Genomic DNA, 22,361 nt, shown 5'->3' with positions numbered 1-22,361 from the left:
AGCGCAGAGCGGAGCAGGGGAGAGGGGGGGCACTATTGAAGCAGGGCGGTGGGTACTATACCTGGGAGCGGAGTGGAGGGCACTGTGCCTGGGAGCAGAGCAGAGTGGAGGGCACTGTGCCTGGGAGCAGAGCGAAGCAGGGGGCACTATATCTATGGGCAGATGGATGGCACTGTGAGAGTGGAGCAGAGGGCACTATATCTGTGAGCAGAAGGGACGACACTGTGTCTGAGAGCGGAGCAGGGGGCACTATGTCTGGCAACAGAGGGGATGGTACTGTGTCTGGGAGCAGAGCGGGGGAGCACTATGTCTGTGAGCAGAGGGGATGGTACTGTGTCTGGGAGCAGAGCAGGGGGCACTATGTCTGGGAACAGAGGGGATGGTACTGTGTCTGGGAGCAGAGCGGGGGGGCACTATGTCTGAGAGCAGAGGGGATGGTACTGTGTCTGGGAGCAGAGCAGGGGGCACTATGTCTGGGAACAGAGGGGATGGTACTGTGTCTGGGAGCAGAGCGGGGGGGGGGGCACTATGTTTGTGAGCAGAGGAGGACAACACTGTCTGAGAGCGGAGCAGGGGGCACTATGTCTGTGAGCAGAGGGGACGACACTGTCTGAGAGCGGAGCAGGGGGCACTATGTCTGTGAGCAGAGGGGACGACACTGTCTGAGAGCGGAGCAGGGGGCACTATGTCTGTGAGCAGAGGGGACGACACTGTCTGAGAGCGGAGCAGGGGGCACTATGTCTGTGAGCAGAGGGGACGACACTGTCTGAGAGCGGAGCAGGGGGCACTATGTCTGTGAGCAGAGGGGACGACACTGTCTGAGAGCGGAGCAGTGGGCACTATGTCTGAGAGAAGGACACCTGGTTTATGACACGGGAAGATGTATCAAACCTGCTAAAAAGGACAAGTGGAGCAACCAACAATCACCTAGCTATCATTTTGCTGGCTGGCTACTACGGGCCTCCTCTCTTTACGAGGTCAGATGCCCCAGAAATCACTTCTGTTATTCATTGTGACAGGCTGTGTGTATGAGAAGTGACAGTTAGGAGCTGATTGGCTGGTACTTTGGGGAGAAGTGATAAAGAAGTGGTAAGTAGAAGGTGATAACGCACCAGCCAATCAGCTCCTGACTGTAATTTTTCAAACCCAGCTGATTGGCTTGTGCGACACCTTCCACTTATCACTTCTTTATCACTTCTCCAGGCTTAATACATCTGCTCCTTTATCTCTCTCCAAGCTTTGTTACATCCCCCCCTCACATTGATCGGGTTTCACCCAAACATCCAGGTAAAGGTGTCCAGTACGTCATGTGACCCTGTGGCTTTGTGCGGTGACTCAGGTGCTGCTCGTGAGTAGGAGTCACGTGCTGATATGACAGCACAGGTGTAATTATAGGTTGGAGAGACTGCCTGGTATCGGCAATGCCTGAGGATATACTACTGGTGGCTAATTATAGGCATATATATAGATACTAGTGGCTTCCGTCCTGATCTAGCTCTTCAGAGTTCCTTCCTGGTTGGTGACGGCTGATCGTATAGTGGTCTCCTCCTATATGAGTGGTATTCACATCTAGGAAGGAATAGTGCTGTGTTTCTATTTAATCTATATGAATAGTGTACAAACACTTGGGAGCATACCCTATAATACACAGTGCCCCCGTCCCCATCCCTTCCCCCTACACATACAGTGTCCCCGTCCCTTCCCCCTACACATACACAGTGCCCCCCGTCCCTTTCCCCTTACACATACACAGTGCCCCCCGTCCCTTTCCCCCTACACATACACAGTGCCCCCCGTACCCATCCCTCCCCTCCTAAAATACAGTGCCCCTGTCCCCATCCCTTCCCCTCCTATACATACAGTGTCCCCGTCCCTTCCCCCCTACACATACACAGTGCCCCCCGTCCCTTTCCTTCCTCCTATAATACACAGTACCCCCGTCCCTTCCCCCCTACACATACACAGTGCCCCCGTCCCTTCCCCCCTACACATACACAGTGCCCCCCGTGCCCATCCCTCCCCTCCTATAATACACAGTGCCCCGACCCCATCCCTCCCCTCCTATACATACAGTGTCCCCGTCCCTTCCCCCCTACACATACACAGTGCCCCCCGTCCCATTCCTCCCTCCTATAATACACAGTACCCCCGTCCCTTTCCTCCTACACTTACACAGCGCCCCCGTCCCTTCCCCCCTACACATACACAGTGCCCCCCGTCCCTTCCCCCTACACATACACAGTGCCCCCAGTCCCTTCCCCTCCCTCCTATACATAAACAGTGCCCCTGTCCCCATCCCTTCCCCTCCTATACATACAGTGTCCCCGTCCCTTCCCCCCTACACATACACAGTGCCCCCCGTCCCTTTCCTCCCTCCTATAATACACAGTACCCCCGTCCCTTTCCTCCTACACATACACAGTGCCCCCTGTCCCTTCCCCCCTACACATACACAGTGCCCCCCGTGCCCATCCCTCCCCTCCTATAATACACAGTGCCCCGCCCCCATCCCTCCCCTCCTATAATACACAGTGCCCCCGTCCCCGTCCCTTCCCCTCTACACATACAGTGCCCCCCGTGCCCATCCCTCCCGTCCTATACATACACAGTGACCCCCGTCCCTTCCCCTCTACACATACAGTGCCCCCCATGCCCATCCCTCCCGTCCTATACATACAGTGCCCCCGTCCTTTCCCCTCTACACATACAGTGCCCCCCATGCCCATCCTTCCCGTCCTATACATACAGTGCCCCCGTCCTTTCCCCTCTACACATACAGTGCCCCCCGTGCACATGCCTCCCGTCCTATACATACACAGTGCCCCCGCCCCCATCCCTCCCCTCCTATAATACAGTGCCCCCGTACCCATCCCTTACCCTCTTATACGTACACAGTGCCCCAGTCCCCATCCCTTGCCCTCCTATACATACACGGTGCCCTGTCCCTTCCTTCCTATACATACACGGTGCCCTGTCCCTTCCCCCTATACATACACGGTGCCCTGTCCCTTCCCCCCTATACATACACGGTGCCCTGTCCCTTCCCCCCTACACATACACAGTGCCCCCCGTCCCTTCCCCCCTACACATACACAGTGCCCCCAGTCCCTTCTCCTCCCCTCCTATACATACAGTGCCCCTGTCCCCATCCCTTCCCCTCCTATACATACACAGTGCCCCCTTCCCTTCCCCCCTACACATACACAGTGCCCTCCGTACCCATCCCTCCCCTCCTATACATACACAGTGCCCCGTCCCCATCCCTTCCCCTCCTATACATACACAGTGCCCCCTTCCCCCCTACACATACACAGTGCCTCCAGTGCCTTCCCCCTAGACTTACAGTGTCCCCGTCCCTTCCCCCTACACAGTGCCCCGTCCCTTCCCCCCTACACATACACAGTGCCCCCAGTCCCTTCCCCTCCCATCCTATACATACACAGTGCCCCTGTCCCCATCCCTTCCCCTCCTGTACATACAGTGTCCCCGTCCCTTCCCCATACACAGTGCCCCCGTCCCTTCCCCCCTACACATACACAGTGCCCCCAGTCCCTTCACCTCCCCTCCTATACATACACAGTGCCCCTGTCCCTATCCCTTCCCCTCCTATACATACAGTGTCCCCGTCCCTTCCCCATACACAGTGCCCCCGTCCCTTCCCCCCTACACATACACAGTGCCTCCCTGTGACCGGATGGTCCCGTGCGAAAGCCCCCACCGCTTCGCGTCCCGACCCCAGTCACAGACTGGAGTTTTAGGTCACACAGGACCTGGCCACATAGGGCATTCCCGCTTACCATCAGTAACTGCCTGTTACTGACTCCACCCACTGCGCAGTGAGCAGGTACTACACTGCCACCACCAGACTCCTACCCTGCCGTGGCGTCTGGAACCAAGGTTCTGCTCGGTATGCCACACCTTACCACACCTGTGTTGTGTTGACGAATCCCCACTAGTCGCTTGACTAGGTCTCTACCCAGTAGCTGGCTGGAGGCGGAGCTTGGAGACACTGGGTGCACCCTGGACAGCCCTCCATATTCTCCAACCAATCAGGTTATCGCACAAAATATAAATAAATACAAGTTACATTTCAAAAGAGTTAAGAATTAGATAAAGCAATGTTCTGCTCCTTTTCACATATGAACCAAACCAGTGGCTTTCCCAAACACAATCGGATTATTACATCAAACTGTTGTTACACGAAACTCACTAGTTTGTATTCGTAAAACACAATCTGATTTAGCAGCCACTTTTCTCTTTCACATCTCCATGTAAAACCAGTTTTGGCTTATCACACAACAGGAGATGCTGAAAGCACAAACAATCATCTTTCCAAACCTTAGTTTGCAGTGCCGTAACTAGACATTTTAGCGCTGTGTGCAAGAAACGGCAGTGCGCGCCGCGCAAAAAATATAGGGGCGTGGCTTCACAGGAGAGGGGTGTGGCCACAAAATAATACCAATTCATGTAATGGTGCACAGTAGTCTCCATTATTCAAAGTACGTGGCACAGTAGCGCCACTACACCAGGTAGAGCCCCTTCTTACACATTACGGCAGACAGCGGCTCCTTTTTACACATTACGGCAGACAGCGTTCCCTTTTTTACACATTACAGCAGACAGTGTCCCCTTTTTACACATTACGGCAGACAGCGTCCCCTTTTTTACACATTACGGCAGACAGCATCCCCTTTTTACACATTACGGCAGACAGCGTCCGCTTTTTTACACATTATGACAGACAGCATCCCCTTTTTACACATTACGGCAGACAGCGTCCGCTTTTTACACATTACGGCAGACAGCGTCCCCTTTTTTACACATTACGGCAGACAGCATCCCCTTTTTACACATTACGGCAGACAGCGTCCGCTTTTTTACACATTATGACAGACAGAGTCCCTTTTTTTACACATTACGGCAGACAGCGTCCCTTTTTTTTTACATATTACGGCAGACAGCGTCCCCTTCTTACACATTACGGCAGACAGCGTCCCCTTCTTACACATTACGGCAGACAGCGTCCCCTTACACATTACGGCAGACAGCATCCCCTTTTTACACATTACAGCAGACAGCGTCCCCTTTTTTACACATTACAGCAGACAGCGCCCCCTTTTTTACACATTACGGCAGACAGCGTCCCCTTTTTTACACATTACGGCAGACAGCATCCCCTTTTTACACATTACAGCAGATAGCGTCCCCTTTTTTACACATTACAGCAGACAGCGCCCCCTTTTTTACACATTACGGCAGACAGCGTCCCCTTTTTTACACATTACGACAGACAGCGTCCCCTTTTTTACACATTACGGCAGACAGCGTCCCCTTTTTTACACATTACGGCAGACAGCGTCCCTTTTTTTTACACATTACGGCAGACAGCGTCCCCTTCTTACACATTACGGCAGACAGCGTCCCCTTCTTACACATTACGGCAGATAGCATCGCCTTTTTACACATTACAGCAGACAGTGCCTCCTTTTTACACATTACGGCAGACAGCGTCCCCTTACACATTACGGCAGACAGCATCCCCTTTTTACACATTACAGCAGACAGCGTCCCCTTTTTTACACATTACGGCAGACAGCGTCCCCTTTTTTACACATTACGGCAGACAGCGTCCCCTTTTTTACACATTACGGCAGACAGCGTCCCCTTTTTTACACATTACGGCAGACAGCGTCCCCTTTTTTACACATTACGGCAGACAGCGTCCCCTTTTTTACACATTACGGCAGACAGCGTCCCCTTTTTTACACATTACGGCAGACAGCGTCCCCCTTTTTTACACATTACGGCAGACAGAATCCTCTTTTTACACATTACGGCAGACAGAATCCTCTTTTTACACATTGCAGCAGGCAGAGTCCCCCTTTTACACATAACGACAGGCTAGGGGCATAAGTACATACCAGATTCCCGGACATATATACATAGATACACACAATTACATATATACACAGTTATATATATATATATATATATATATATATATATATATATATATACACACATACACAGGCAAATATACACACACACCCAAATATACACACACACACCCAGCCACATATACACACACCCAGCCACACACATAGATATATATATATGTATCTGCCACATATATACTCTGTCTATCCCCACCCCGGCACTTTGCCCTGTCAGTCTCATCTCTTCTCACCTCTCCTCATAGAACTGGCTCTGCGTGCGTGAGCCAGACAGTGGGTGCAGGAGCCAGGCATCGAGGGTCAGGAGGTGGGAGCCGGCAGCTGAAGTTTGGGTGTCGGAGACTCGGAGCCGGGCAGCTGGGGTCAGGAGGCGAGGCATGGCATCCGATGTGTGGATGCAGCAGCTGGGCAGCGGGGGTCTGGATGCAGAAGCCGGGCAGCAGGGGTCTGGAAGCGGGAGCTGGCAGCCGTAGTGTGGGTGCGTCAACCGGACAGCGGGGGGTCTGGCAGCGGAAGCTGGGCAGCGGGGTTCTGAAAGCGGGAGCCGGCAGCTTAAGTGTGGCAGCCAGAGCCGGGCAGTTGAGGTCGGGAGGCGGGAGCCGGCAGCCTTAGCATGGAGCTGGAGCCAGGCAGTGGGGGTCAGGCAGCACAGAAGCGGCTTGTAATGAGTCAGTCTGACTCATTACAATGCCGCAGACTTTGCGCCCTCAGGGCGACTGCGCTGTGTGCCAGGCACCGCTGGCACGCACGTAGTTACGGCCCTGTTAGTTTGTATCTGAAAGAAAATGTTTGCTCACCAAAAGGCCTGCTAATCGACACCTATCCCCTGCTGGAGCTAGGCCAATTACCATATGACTTGTTATGTACAGGTTGCTGAAGAACAATTGCCACAGCTGGTTAGAAACAAAATAACTCATACTGTACTTTTCTCATAAGTGCTTTGTCCATGCAGTTCTATAACACTGCAGTCTGTCATTCTCCAACTACACACAGCACAGAGATATAACATATAACACATTATTAAACATGCATTTGTAGAACGTGGCACCAAGCGCCAATTCGTCCATTTAAAAATTGTTGGGCGCGGAAGGTTAACCCCTTACCTGCCACGACTGCCATTGTCCATGTGGCTTACGGGGTCTCCGGTTGCACCCTGCTCGGTCGGGCACAAAAATCTAACTGAGGCTTGGAGGAGGGTCATAGGGGGAGGAGCCAGTGCACACCAGGTAGTCCTAAAGCTTTCTTTTTGTGCCCAGTCTCCTGCGGAGCCGCTAATCCCCATGGTCCTTACGGAGTTCCCAGCATCCACTAGGACGTCAGAGAAAAATTGTTGGGCGCGGAAGGTTAACCCCTTACCTGCCACGACTGCCATTGTCCATGTGGCTTACGGGGTCTCCGGTCACACCCCCGTGCCCATCCCTTCCTCCTACACATACACAGTGCCCCCGTGCCCATCCCTCCCGTCCTATACATACACAGTGCCCCCCGTCCCTTCCCTCCTATACATACACAGTGCCCCCCGTCCCTTCCCCTCCTATACATACACAGTGACCCCCGTCCCTTTCCCTCTACACGTACAGTGCCCCCCGTGCCCATCCCTCCCGTCCTATACATACACAGTGCCCCCCGTCCCTTCCCCTCTACACATACAGTGCCCCCGTACCCATCCCTCCCGTCCTATACATACACAGTGACCCCCGTCCCTTCCCCTTGATAAAGTCAAATCTATACTTAAAACATTAAGCTATGTACTAATACCGTGGAGCTGTAATGGCCGCCAGACCACGTGCACGTGCTACGCACTTTGTACGCTATTTGCGTACAAAGACTTCGCACGTGGTACACACGTAGTGTACACACGCTGCGCTGAGTGTACGGAATACACACAGTGGGCGCACACACAGTTGGTAGCCTTTAGACCTTTTAAATAGACACTGTAAGGGTATGCTTATACTGTAAACCTTAGTACTGTAATACTAGAACGATGTAACGCTTTTTGACCTTGATAATATGAAAGCTGTTTGAGCGATTGAGACGCTCAGAAACCCTTTGTAATAAATGGTGAAATACACAAGACCTGATATGGGTTTAAACGACCACTCAGGCTCTAACACCCTCGTGGAAGATTCTTTTAGTATAAAAGGGGATAACCGTACAGTTCATACACTACAGACCTAACATTAATATCTAAACAGAATAACAAGACATAATATAAACAATAGCGAAGCGATCGCAATACAAGCAAACAGAGAATAATTGGCAAACACAAAGGATAACAAAATGGCCACAGAGAACTTACACACGTGGGAATGAATTGCAAGCGCAGTCCTGGAAACCAGCCCTCAGCCTTCAATGACGAAAACCTTGCAGAGAGAGTGAGTGACTGGCCCAGCAATGGTGGTCCTTATATTCACAACATACAGTAACAATACAATGGTCCCTACAATCTCATTGTTCATTGGACACAGGAATGTGTCTCTGCATTATAACAAAAGGTCATAGGTGGGTTCGAACAGGTGGGATGTGTCTGTCTCCAACTGCTCAGGTGGGAGGTATCCTCAGGATTCCCACCGCATGGATAATGAACAGCAAATACAGTAAATGTCTATAAACTACTTTTACACATAACTATACGCTGGAGCGAACAATCTCTTCCTAACCAACACCAAAATGTTACTATTAAAATACGCTACAGCTGGATACTAAACACCACCGTTCAACCTTTATCTGACCCTTCCTATCATGCAAAGAGGAATCTCTCTGTCCACGAACCATTTAAACTAAACATACTTGCTGATATTGTTAAGGGGAATATCATCTATAAAACTATTTGGGATAAATATGTTACGATCGAGTCGCCCGCTACATGCTCACAAATCCTACCGTAAATGCGCATACCACGCGCCAAAGCACACGGCCTCCGTTACGCAAAGTGCGAATATGCGCACGCACGGCACGGCGTGTGCACGCGCAGCGGGCATGTGCATGGGGTTAGTACAAGGCATTGTGGATCACGATATTTTTCGACTTTGACACCCTCTACACATACAGTGCCCCCCGTGCCCATCCCTCCCGTCCTATACATACACAGTGACCCCCGTCCCTTCCCCTCTACACATACAGTGCCCCCCGTGCCCATCCCTCCCGTTCTATACATACAGTGCCCCCGTCCCCATCCCTTCCCCTCCTATACATACACAGTGCCCCCCCCCCCCGTGCCCATCCCTCCCCTCCTATAATACACAGTGCCCCCGCCCCCATCCCTCCCCTTATATAATACACAGTGCCCCCGTACCCATCCCTTACCCTCTTATACGTACACAGTGCCCCAGTCCCCATCCCTTGCCCTCCTATACATACACGGTGCCCTGTCCCTTCCGCCCTACACATACACAGTGCCCTGTCCCTTCCCCCCTATACATACACAGTGCCCTCCATACCCATCCCTCCCCTCCTACACATACACAGTGCCTCCAGTCCCTACCCCCTAGACATACAGTGTCCCCGTCCCTTCCCCCTACACAGTGCCCCCTTCCCTTCCCCCCTACACATACACAGTGCCCCCAGTCCCTTCACCTCCCCTCCTATACATACACAGTGCCCCTGTCCCCATCCCTTCCCCTCCTATACATACAGTGTCCCCATCCCTTCCCCATACACAGTGCCCCTGTCCCTTCCCCCCTACACATACACAGTGCCCCCAGTCCCTTCACCTCCCCTCCTATACATACACAGTGCCCCTGTCCCTATCCCTAGTGTCCCCGTCCCTTCCCCATACACAGTCCCCCCGTCCCTTCCCCATACACAGTGCCCCCGTCCCTTCCCCCCTACACATACACAGTGCCTCCCTGTGACCGGATGGTCCCGTGCGAAAGCCCCCACCGCTTCGCGTCCCGCCCCCAGTCACAAAATGGAGTTTTAGGTCACACAGGACCTGGCCACATAGGGCATTCCCGCTTACCGTCAGTAACTGCCTGTTACTGACTCCACCCACTGCGCAGTGAGCAGGTACTACACTGCTACCACCAGACTCCTACCCTGCCGTGGCGTCTGGAACCAAGGTTCTGCTCGGTATGCGTCGACACCCTGTCTTACCACACCTGTGTTGTGTTGACGAATCCCCACTAGTCGCTTGACTAGGTCTCTACCCAGTAGCTGGCTGGAGGCGGAGCTTGGAGACACTGGGTGCACCCTGGACAGCCCTCTGTCTTCTCCAACCAATCAGGTTATTGCACAAAATATAAATAAATACCAGTTACATTTCAAAAGAGTTAAGAATCAGATAAAGCAATGTTCTGCTCCTTTTCACATATGAACCAAACCAGTGGCTTTCCCAAACACAATCTGATTAAGGGTGTGTACACACGGTGAGATCTTTGCTATGTTCGATTTTGACTATGCGATTTCCCTTGAACTCCCCCAGAGCCCAGATAGCACAGATTGTACAGATTTTGACTAAGGGCCTAATTCCAAGTTGATCGCAGCAGCAAATTTGTTAGCAGTTGCGCAAAACCATGTACAGTGCAGGGAGGACAGGTGTAACATGTGCAGAGAGAGTTAGATTTGGGTCCGGTGCCCTGCCTCTGTCGCTCGCCCTCCCCTTTCTCTCTGGTGCCCTGCCTCTGTCGCTCACCCTCCCCTTCCTCTCTGGTGCCCTGCCTCCGTCGCTCGCCCTCCCCTCCCTCTCTGGTGCCCTGCCTCTGTCGCTCACCCTCCCCTCCCTCTCTGGTGCCCTGCCTCTGTCGCTCACCCTCCCCTCCCTCTCTGGTGCCCTGCCTCTGTCGCTCGCCCTCCCCTTCCTCTCTGGTGCCCTGCCTCTGTCGCTCGCCCTCCCCTCCCTCTCTGGTGCCCTGCCTCTGTCGCTCGCCCTTCCCTCCCTCTCTGGTGCCCTGCCTCTGTCGCTCGCCCTCCCCTCCCTCTCTGGTGCCCTGCCTCTGTCGCTCGCCCTCCCCTCCCTCTCTGGTGCCCTGCCTCTGTCGCTCGCCCTCCCCTCCCTCTGCGGTGCCCTGCCTCTGTCGCTCGCCCTCCCCTCCCTCTGCGGTGCCCTGCCTCTGTCGCTCGCCCTCCCCTCCCTCTGCGGTGCCCTGCCTCTGTCGCTCGCCCTCCTCTCCCTCTCTGGGGCCCTGCCTCTGTCGCTCGCCCTCTCCTTCCTCTCTGGTGCCCTGCCTCTGTCGCTCGCCCTCCCCTCCCTCTCTGGTGCCCTGCCTCTGTCGCTCGCCCTCTCATAAGTAGGAAGAATATCCTTGGAATTGATGTACGCTCAGAATGGCTGCCTCCCTAATTATGTCCATGGTCTCTGTAAAGCACACACATACGATATGCCAGCTGTCACTATGCCGACAGCGGTACACCGTCTGCCGGCAGCGAATCGTCTCGCAGGCTTGCTGTGCTTGCCGCGCATTGGGCTCTGGTTCTATTCCTACTTGGCTGGTGGCGTTGACCCACCAACCGAGTGGGAATACATGGCGTGTGTCTGTATTCCGTATGTCAGTAAAATGTCAGCTGTCGGAATTCTGGCGTTCAAGAGACAGACGCCGCAATCCCAGCAGTATATTGACTGCATCCCGTGAGTCCTACTGAAGAAATCCCCATACAAATAAAATGGCTGCTGTTATTATTATAGTACATAGCTTGGACAGATGACACAGTATTTATTATCTGTTACAGAAAGCCATCGATCTGGTGACCAAGGCCACAGAGGAGGACAAAAACAAGAACTATGACGAGGCCCTGAGGTTATACCAGCATGCCGTGGAGTATTTCCTGCATGCCATTAAGTGTAAGTCCCTGGGCCGTACTGGGTGACGAGACGCAGGTACAAGTAATGGCGCCATGTGGGGAGAGAACTCACAAAGGGTTCCATAGTCTGCCAGGCGCAGAGAGAAGGTATGGTTGGCTACACTGGCTAGCAGGCTGGGTGACAGGGGCTATAGAAATAACTGATGCCAGGCTGGGGGAGAATGGGTGTAGGCATTCGTGGTATGCCAGGCTAGGTAAAGGGGGTGTAAGCATACACGTTTCTAGGAGATACTGCATACACAGGGTGCCAGGCTGGGTGTGAGGAGATGCTATATATACAGGGTGCCAGGCTGGGTGAGAGGAGATGCTATATACACAGGGTGCCAGGCTGGGTGAGAGGAGATGCTGCATACACAGGGTGCCAGGCTGGGTGAGAGGAGATGCTATATACACAGGGTGCCAGGCTGGGTGAGAGGAGATGCTGCATACACAGGGTGCCAGGCTGGGAGAGAGGAGATGCTATATACACAGGGTGCCAGGCTGGGTGAGAGGAGATGCTATATACACAGGGTGCCAGGCTGGGTGAGAGGAGATGCTGCATACACAGGGTGCCAGGCTGGGTGAGAGGAGATGCTATATACACAGGGTGCCAGGCTGGGTGAGAGGAGATGCTGCATACACAGGGTGCCAGGCTGGGTGAGAGGAGATGCTATATACACAGGGTGCCAGGCTGGGTGAGAGGAGATGCTGCATACACAGGGTGCCAGGCTGGGAGAGAGGAGATGCTATATACACAGGGTGCCAGGCTGGGTGAGAGGAGATGCTGCATACACAGGGTGCCAGGCTGGGTGAGAGGAGATGCTGCATACACAGGGTGCCAGGCTGGATGAGAGGAGATGCTATATACACAGGGTGCCAGGCTGGGTGAGAGGAGGTGCTATATACACAGGGTGCCAGGCTGGGTGAGAGGAGATGCTGCATACACAGGGTACCAGGCTGGGTGAGAGGAGATGCTATATACACAGGGTGCCAGGCTGGGTGAGAGGAGATGCTATATATACACAGGGTGCCAGGCTGGGTAAGAGGAGAAACTGCATACACAGGATGCCAGGCTGGGTGTGAGGAGAAGCTGCATACGCAGGGTGCCAGGCTGGGTGAGAGGAGATGCTATATACACAGGGTGCCAGGCTGGGTGAGAGGAGATGCTGCATACACAGGGTGCCAGGCTGGGTGAGAGGAGGTGCTGCATACACAGGGTGCCAGGCTGGGTGAGAGGAGATGCTGCATACACAGGGTGCCAGGCTGGGTGAGAGGAGATGCTATATACACAGGGTGCCAGGCTGGGTGAGAGGAGATGCTATATACACAGGGTGCCAGGCTGGGTGTGAGGAGATGCTATATACACAGGGTGCTAGGCTGGGTGAGAGGAGATGCTATATACACAAGGTGCCAGGCTGGGTGTGAGGAGATGCTATATATACAGGGTGCCAGGCTGGGTGAGAGGAGATGCTGCATACACAGGGTGCCAGGCTGGGTGAGAGGAGATGCATACACAGGGTGCCAGGCTGGGTGAGAGGAGATGCTATATACACAGGGTGCCAGGCTGGGTGAGAGGAGATGCTGCATACACAGGGTGCCAGGCTGGGAGAGAGGAGATGCTATATACACAGGGTGCCAGGCTGGGTGAGAGGAGATGCTATATACACAGGGTGCCAGGCTGGATGAGAGGAGATGCTATATACACAGGGTGCCAGGCTGGGTGAGAGGAGGTGCTGCATACACAGGGTGCCAGGCTGGGTGAGAGGAGATGCTATATACACAGGGTGCCAGGCTGGGTGAGAGGAGGTGCTATATACACAGGGTGCCAGGCTGGGTGAGAGGAGATGCTGCATACACAGGGTACCAGGCTGGGTGAGAGGAGATGCTATATACACAGGGTGCCAGGCTGGGTGAGAGGAGATGCTATATATACACAGGGTGCCAGGCTGGGTGAGAGGAGAAACTGCATACACAGGATGCCAGGCTGGGTGTGAGGAGAAGCTGCATACACAGGGTGCCAGGCTTGGTGTGAGGAGATGCTATATACACAGGGTGCCAGGCTGGGTGAGAGGAGATGCTGCATACACAGGGTGCCAGGCTGGGTGAGAGGAGATGCTGCATACACATGGTGCCAGGCTGGGTGAGAGGAGATGCTGCATATACACAGGGTGCCAGGCTGGGTGAGAGGAGATGCTGCATATACACAGGGTGCCAGTCTGGGTGAGAGGAGATGCTGCATACACAGGGTGCCAGGCTGGGTGAGAGGAGATGCTGCATACACAGGGTGCCAGGCTGGGTGAGAGGAGATGCTATATACACAGGGTGCCAGGCTGGGTGTGAGGAGATGCTATATACACAGGGTGCCAGGCTGGGTGAGAGGAGATGCTATATACACAGGGTGCCAGGCTGGGTGAGAAGAGATGCTGCATACACAGGGTGCCAGGCTGGGTGAGAGGAGATGCTGCATACACAGGGTGCCAGGCTTGGTGTGAGGAGATGCTATATACACAGGGTGCCAGGTTGGGTGAGAGGAGATGCTGCATACACAGGGTGCCAGGCTGGGTGAGAGGAGGTGCTGCATACACAGGGTGCCAGGCTGGGTGAGAGGAGATGCTGCATATACACAGGGTGCCAGGCTGGGTGAGAGGAGATGCTATATACACAGGGTGCCAGGCTGGGTGAGAGGAGATGCTGTATATACAGGGTGCCAGGCTGAGTGAGAGGAGATGCTATATACACAGGGTGCCAGACTGGGTGAGAGGAGATGCTGCATATACACAGGGTGCCAGGCTGGGTGAGAGGAGATGCTGCATATACACAGGGTGCCAGGCTGGGTGAGAGGAGATGCTGCATACACAGGGTGCCAGGCTGGGTGAGAGGAGATGCTGCATACACAGGGTTCCAGGCTGGGTGTGAGGAGATGCTATATACACAGGGTGCCAGGCTGGGTGAGAGGAGATGCTGTATATACAGGGTGCCAGGCTGAGTGAGAGGAGATGCTATATACACAGGGTGCCAGACTGGGTGAGAGGAGATGCTGTATACACAGGGTGCCAGGCTGGGTGAGAGGAGATGCTGCATACACAAGGTGCCAGGCTGGGTGTGAGGAGATGCTGTATACACAGGGTGCCAGGCTGGGTGAGAGGAGATGCTGTATACACAGGGTGCCAGGCTGGGTGAGAGGAGATGCTGTATACACAGGGTGCCAGGCTGGGTGAGAGGAGATGCTGTATACACAGGGTGCCAGGCTGGGTGAGAGGAGATGCTGTATACACAGGGTGCCAGGCTGGGTGAGAGGAGATGCTATATACACAGGGTGCCAGGCTGGGTGAGAGGAGGTGCTATATACACAGGGTGCCAGGCTGGGTGCGAGGAGATGCTATATACACAGGGTGCCAGGCTGGGTGAGAGGAGATGCTATATACACAGGGTGCCAGGCTGGGTGAGAGGAGATGCTGTATATACAGGGTGCCAGGCTGGGTGTGAGGAGATACTTTATACACAGGGTGCCAGGCTGGGTGAGAGGAGATGCTGCATACACAGGGTGCCAGGCTGGGTGAGAGGAGATGCTGCATACACAGGGTTCCAGGCTGGGTGTGAGGAGATGCTATATACACAGGGTGCCAGGCTGGGTGAGAGGAGATGCTATATACACAGGGTGCCAGGCTGGGTGAGAGGAGATGCTATATACACAGGGTGCCAGGCTGGGTGAGAGGAGATGCTGCATACACAGGGTGCCAGGCTGGGTGAGAGGGGATGCTGCATACACAGGGTGCCAGGCTGGGTGTGAGGAAATGCTGCATACACAGGGTGCCAGGCTGGGTGAGAGGAGATGCTAAATACACAGGGTACCAGGCTGGGTGAGAGGAGATGCTATATACACAGGGTGGCAGGCTGGGTGAGAGGAGATGCTATATACACAGGGTGCCAGGCTGGGTGAGAGGAGATGCTATATACACAGGGTGCCAGGCTGGGTGAGAGGAGGTGCTGCATACACAGGGTGCCAGGCTGGGTGAGAGGAGATGCTATATACACAGGGTGCCAGGCTGGGTGAGAGGAGGTGCTGCATACACAGGGTGCCAGGCTGGGTGAGAGGAGGTGCTGCATACACAGGGTGCCAGGCTGGGTGAGAGGAGATGCTGCATACACAGGGTGCCAGGCTGGGTGAGAGGAGGTGCTGCATACACAGGGTGCCAGGCTGGGTGAGAGGAGATGCTTTATACACAGGGTGCCAGGCTGGGTGAGAGGAGATGCTATATACACAGGGTGCCAGGCTGGGTGAGAGGAGATGCTGCATACACAGGGTGCCAGGCTGTGTGAGAGGAGAAGCTGCATACGCAGGGTGCCAGGCTGGGTGAGAGGAGATGCTATATACACAGGGTGCCAGGCTGGGTGTGAGGAGATGCTATATATACAGGGTGCCAGGCTGGGTGAGAGGAGATGCTGCATACACAGGGTGCCAGGCTGGGTGAGAGGAGATGCTATATATACAGGGTGCCAGGCTGGGGGAGAGGAGATGCTGCATACACAGGGTGCCAGGCTGGGTGAGAGGAGGTGCTATATACACAGGGTGCCAGGCTGGGTGAGAGGAGATGCTGCATACACAGGGTGCCAGGCTGGGTGAGAGGAGATGCTATATACACAGGGTGCCAGGCTGGGTGAGAGGAGATGCTATATATACACAGGGTGCCAGGCTGGGTGAGAGGAGATGCTATATACACAGGGTGCCAGGCTGGGTGAGAGGAGATGCTATATACACAGGGTGCCAGGCTGGGTGAGAGGAGAAGCTATATACACAGGGTGCCAGGCTGGATGAGAGGAGATGCTATATACACAGGGTGCCAGGCTGGGTGAGAGGAGATGCTGCATACACAGGGTGCCAGGCTGGGTGAGAGGAGGTGCTGCATACACAGGGTGCCAGGCTGGGTGAGAGGAGATGCTGCATACACAGGGTGCCAGGCTGGGTGAGAGGAGATGCTATATACACAGGGTGCCAGGCTGGGTGAGAGGAGATGCTATATACACAGGGTACCAGGCTGGGTGTGAGGAGATGCTATATACACAGGGTGCCAGACTGGGTGAGAGGAGATGCTATATACACAGGGTGCCAGGCTGGGTGAGAAGAGATGCTGCATACACAGGGTGCCAGGCTTGGTGTGAGGAGATGCTATATACACAGGGTGCCAGGCTGGGTGAGAGGAGATGCTATATACACAGGGTGCCAGGCTGGGTGAGAAGAGATGCTGCATACACAGGGTGCCAGGCTGGGTGAGAGGAGATGCTATATACACAGGGTGCCAGGCTGGGTGAGAGGAGATGCTACATACACAGGGTGCCAGGCTGGGTGAGAAGAGATGCTGCATACACAGGGTGCCAGGCTGGGTGAGAGGAGGTGCTATATACACAGGGTGCCAGGCTGGGTGAGAGGAGATGCTATATACACAGAGTGCCAGGCTGGGTGAGAGGAGATGCTATATACACAGGGTGCCAGGCTGGGTGAGAGGAGATGCTGTATATACAGGGTGCCAGGCTTGGTGTGAGGAGATGCTATATACACAGGGTGCCAGGCTGGGTGAGAGGAGCTGCTGCATACACAGGGTGCCAGGCTGGGTGAGAGGAGATGCTGCATACACAGGGTGCCAGGCTGGGTGAGAGGAGATGCTCCATACACAGGGTGCCAGGCTGGGTGTGAGGAGATGCTATATACACAGGGTGCCAGGCTGGGTGAGAGGAGATGCTGTATATACAGGGTGCCAGGCTGAGTGAGAGGAGATGCTATATACACAGGGTGCCAGGCTGGGTGAGAGGAGGTGCTGCATACACAGGGTGCCAGGCTGGGTGAGAGGAGATGCTGCATACACAGGGTGCCAGGCTGGGTGAGAGGAGGTGCTGCATACACAGGGTGCCAGGCTGGGTGAGTGGAGATGCTATATACACAGGGTGGCAGGCTGGGTGAGTGGAGATGCTATATACACAGGGTGCCAGGCTGGGTGAGTGGAGATGCTATATACACAGGGTGGCAGGCTGGGTGAGAGGAGGTGCTATATACACAGGGTGCCAGGCTGGGTGTGAGGAGATGCTAAATACACAGGGTACCAGGCTGGGTGAGAGGAGATGCTGCATACACAGGGTGCCAGGCTGGGTGAGAGGAGGTGCTATATACACAGGGTGCCAGGCTGGGTGTGGGGAGATGCTATATACACAGGGTGCCAGGCTGGGTGAGAGGAGATGCTATATACACAGGGTGCCAGGCTGGGTGAGAGGAGATGCTATATACACAGGGTGCCAGGCTGGGTGAGAGGAGATGCTATATACACAGGGTGCCAGGCTGGGTGAGAGGAGATGCTATATACACAGGGTGCCAGGCTGGGTGAGAGGAGATACTATATACACAGGGTGCCAGGCTGGGTGAGAGGAGATGCTGCATTCACAGGGTGCCAGGCTGGGTGAGAGGAGATGCTATATACACAGGGTGCCAGGCTGGGTGAGAGGAGATGCTGCATTCACAGGGTGCCAGGCTGGGTGAGAGGCGATGCTGCATACACAGGGTGCCAGGCTGGGTGAGAGGAGATGCTGTATACACAGGGTGCCAGGCTGGGTGAGAGGCGATGCAGGACTATCCCGGGCTGCCAGGCTGGGACGGGTTTGCAGATGACATGAATGAGAACCCTGCTCTTCCTAAGTACGTCCTTGTTTTATGACAACAGATGAAGCTCATAGTGACAAGGCCAAAGAGAGCATCCGAGCCAAGTGCATGCAGTACCTGGATCGCGCAGAGAAACTTAAGGATTATCTAAAAACAAAGGACAAGCAAAGCAAAAAACCCGTGAAGGAGTCGCAGAATGAGAAGGGGTGAGATATTCTCTGCATACTGCATGGGGGTGTGAGGGGACCCCCTCTTACAGGTGACTTGTTAGGTTTTAACTCTTTTATATAGATTCTTATACAGCGTTCCCATGGCCCCTAATCAGCCCTTACATCAGAACAGCCAAGGCAGCCGCGGGGGGGAATTCAGCAATATCCATATTCAGAGAGAGACGGTTACCCGGGCTGCGGTATTACTGCCAGGCTTAATGATGCCTCGTGCAATAGGGGTGGAGAGGAGGCAGGTGAGTGCCACCCTTAGGGGAGGAGGCAGGTGAGCGCCGCCCTTAGGGGAAGAGGCAGAGGCAGGTGAGCGCCGCCCTTAGGGGGGGAGGAGGAGGTAGGTGAGCGCCGGCCTTAGGGGAGGAGGAAGTGGAGGCAGGTGAACACCGGCCTTAAGGGAGGGGGAAGGAGGCTGGTGAGCGCTGGCCTTAGAGCAGGGGGAGGAGGCTGGTGAGCGCTGGCCTTAGAGGAGGGGGAGGAGGCTGGTGAGCGCTGGCTCTAGAGGAGGGGGAGGAGGCTGGTGAGCGCTGGCTCTAGAGGAGGGGGAGGAGGCTGGTGAGCGCTGGCTCTAGAGGAGGGGGAGGAGGCTGGTGAGCGCTGGCCTTAGAGGAGGGGGAGGAGGCTGTTGAGCGCTGGCCTTAGAGGAGGGGGAGGAGGCTGGTGAGCGCTGGCTCTAGAGGAGGGGGAGGAGGCTGGTGAGCGCTGGCCTTAGAGGAGGGAGAGGAGGCTGGTGAGCGCTGGCTCTAGAGGAGGGGTGAAGGAGGCTGGTGAGCGCTGGCTCTAGAGGAGGGGGAGGAGGCTGGTGAGCGCTGGCCTTAGAGGAGGGGGAGGAGGCTGGTGAGCGCTGGCCTTAGAGGAGGGGGAGGAGGCTGGTGAGCGCTGGCTGTAGAGGAGGGGTGAAGGAGGCTGGTGAGCGCTGGCCTTAGAGGAGGGGGAGGAGGCTGGTGAGCGCTGGCTCTAGAGGAGGGGGAGGAGGCTGGTGAGCGCCAGCCTTAGGGAAGTGGAAGGAGGCAGGTGAGCACCAGCCATAGAGAAGGGGGCAAAGACAGGTGAGCACCGTTAAGGGAGGGAGAGGAGGTAGGTGAGCGCTGGCCTTAGGGGAGGGAGAGGAGGTAGGTGAGCGCTGGCCTTAGGGGAGGGAGAGGAGGTAGGTGAGCGCTGGCCTTAGGGGAGGGAGAGGAGGTAGGTGAGCGCTGGCCTTAGGGGAGGGAGAGGAGGTAGGTGAGCGCTGGCCTTTGGGGAGGGGGAGGAGTTGGGAGAGCGATAGCTGGAGGGGAGGGTGCGGAAACAGGTGAGCGCCAGCCATAGGGGAGGGGAGGAGACGGGTGAGCGCCGGCCTTAGGGTAGGGGGAGAAGGCAGGTGAACGCCAGCCATGGGGTAGGAGACGGGTGAGCGCCGGCCTTAAGGGAGGAGACGGGTGAGCGCCGGCCTTAGGGGAGGAGACGGGTGAGCGCCGGCCTTAGGGGAGGAGACGGGTGAGCGCCGGCCTTAGGGGAGGAGACGGGTGAGCGCCGGCCTTAGGGGAGGAGACGGGTGAGGGCTGGTGTGGCCGGAGAGCCCCAGCCACGAGGCAAATGGCCGCCTGCGGCACTGAAGGGGTTAACCCCTAGTGCCCGGCGCCATTTTTAAAGACAAAGGGGCGCTTGGCGCCAAATTTGAATTATGTTGGGCGCTAGGCGCCGTGATGTGTAAAAAATGTGTAAAAATGTATTTTTAAGTGTGCCGTGGTCCCGGACCTCTCCGGAGACCACGGCAGGGAGGACAGCCCCCCGGCGCACTCAGCAGTGTGTGCGCGCCGGGGGAGAGGAGGCAGCCGCTGACCGCCGGAGTCCGGGAGCTCCGCTCCCGGCAGCGGTCAGTGTAGCCCCGGGCGCACTGGAGTGTGCGCGCCGGGGAGAAGGGTGAGCGCTGCGGCTGGGAGCTCGGCTCCCGCTGCAGTGCTCTCTGTGAGAGCCGCCGCTGGGGGCCGGGAGCTCTGCTCCCAGCGCCTCAGCCCAGCACAGGTGGCCAGCCGCAGCAGCCGGGACGGACGTCCCGGGCTGCTAGCCGGCGAGGGGGGTGCGCTGCAGCCCGGCTCCCCGCCGGACACTGCAGCGAGGCCACAAGACGGGCGCCGCTCGTGGGGGACCGGGCTAGCCGGCTCCCTAGCGGCGTGGGCAAATTAGGCTGCCGAGCAGGATGGTGAAGCACTGGGGTCCGGGAGCTACGCTCCCGGCGCCTCAGCGCTGAAACAAGCCAGGGTCCCGGCGGCCGGGACAAGTGTCCCGGGCCGCCGGACTTCGGTACAGGGGGGTGCGCCGCTGCGTGCGGCGAGGCCACTGGTTAGTGCCACACTGGGGGGACAGGGAGAGCCAGCTCCCTGGAACCCCAGAGGCAGGAAAGCAGGCTGGAGGATGGGGGAAGCCAGCCCCATACCTCCAGCACTGAGAGGGAGAGCCCTAGCAGCCAGGCTGCAGGGCTAGGGAAGGCACTGCAGTGCCTGAGTATGTAGAGTCTGTGCAAGGCACAGGCTCAGTGTATATTTAGAGGGAAATGTACAGTGTGATTTAAAATGTAATGTATTTAAAGAGAAAGTGCACTTACTTGATTGTGTGTCCCAGGAGGGGGGAATCCATAGCTGTGCAGGCTGATGGATTCTCCCAGACCTTTTCCCCAAAAACGGAATGTTTTCCCATCCAGCCTCACAGTTCCAAGAGGTACAGGGAGAAAGAGAAGCAGCTTAGCTATGAAACAAGCTGAGTGGTTTCTTGGAGCTCCATGGAGATCAGCCGTAGTGCCAAGAAACCTGGACCAGGGAGCCAGGCTGCCCAGCTCTGGAGCCCAAATCCAGGCTGCAGGCAGTGAGAGGGGTCCCGGGCAGGTTTCTGGAAGTCAGTTAAGGAGGGAAAACCTCCCCCCAGCCAGACTGAACGGCACCGTGGGAGTACCCTGCTCTCCCAGATGGGAGAGACAAAGGAGACCGACCACTCCCCACTGTCCATAGGGAACAATGTTAGGTGTGCATGAGACCAGAGCATGCACAGCTCATGGGTAAACATTGATTGGTTGTGCACCACAGGGCGGGCTTACCCCCTGTGGTAAGGGGTCTTGGAGAGGGATAAAAGAAGGGCAGTTGGCCCATAGGAGGGTGTATTGTAACATCTTCTTCTGCTGAAAAACATCTTGATTGTATGCTGTTGCCCCTAGCAATAGGGAGGAGCCTTTTTAAAGGTTATTTGAGCAATAAACACCTTTGCCTCAAGAAGACTGCTTCATCTTGTGACCTACAGGGTTAGGCCAAACCTAGCCCCGTTCTCCGGCTGTCCAGGGAAGCACCTGACGTCTCCAAGCTCCGCCTTCCACCAGCTACCGGTAGAGGCCTAGCAAGTGGCTAGTGGGGATTCGTCAGCACCACACAGCTGTGGTAAGGCAGTGCGTCGGCACATACAGAGCAGAACCGTGGTTCCAAACGCCACGGCAGGTTAGGAGTTTGGTGGTGGCAGCAAGAACCCGCCCACAACGCAGTGGGTGGAGTCAGTAACAGGCGGTTACTGACGGTAAGCGGGAATCCCCTATGTGGTCAGGCCTCGTGCGGCTTGACCTTCCAGTCTGTGCGCAGTCGACGGGACGCGGCAAGCGGCGAGTGCTTCCGTACGGTACCGTCCTGTCACAGAAATTGGTGGCATAGCGGTGGGATATTCCCAGGCGGCTTTTCATCACCCGATTGGAGAAGCCGAGTTACTCAGGAGAGGAGTAACTGCAGCGCAGGAGAACGCACAAGA

At 55.8% G+C, this 22,361-nt stretch overlaps 1 protein-coding gene across 1 annotated transcript in view; it reads left to right on the top strand.

Annotated features, from left to right (window-relative positions):
• VPS4A (vacuolar protein sorting 4 homolog A) overlaps positions 1-22,361 on the top strand; it is a 45,698-nt gene that overhangs the window by 1,532 nt on the left and 21,805 nt on the right. The window contains exons 2-3 of the mRNA XM_063945917.1: positions 11,622-11,733; positions 18,440-18,584. Coding sequence (XP_063801987.1) covers positions 11,622-11,733; positions 18,440-18,584 — 257 coding nt within the window. The remainder of the gene's footprint in view (positions 1-11,621; positions 11,734-18,439; positions 18,585-22,361) is intronic.

This window comes from Pseudophryne corroboree, chromosome 11, assembly GCF_028390025.1.
Source record: "Pseudophryne corroboree isolate aPseCor3 chromosome 11, aPseCor3.hap2, whole genome shotgun sequence".
NCBI lineage: Eukaryota > Metazoa > Chordata > Amphibia > Anura > Myobatrachidae > Pseudophryne > Pseudophryne corroboree.
Note: the sequence above shows the minus strand (reverse complement) of the source record. Positions and strands in the feature narration are given on the sequence as shown.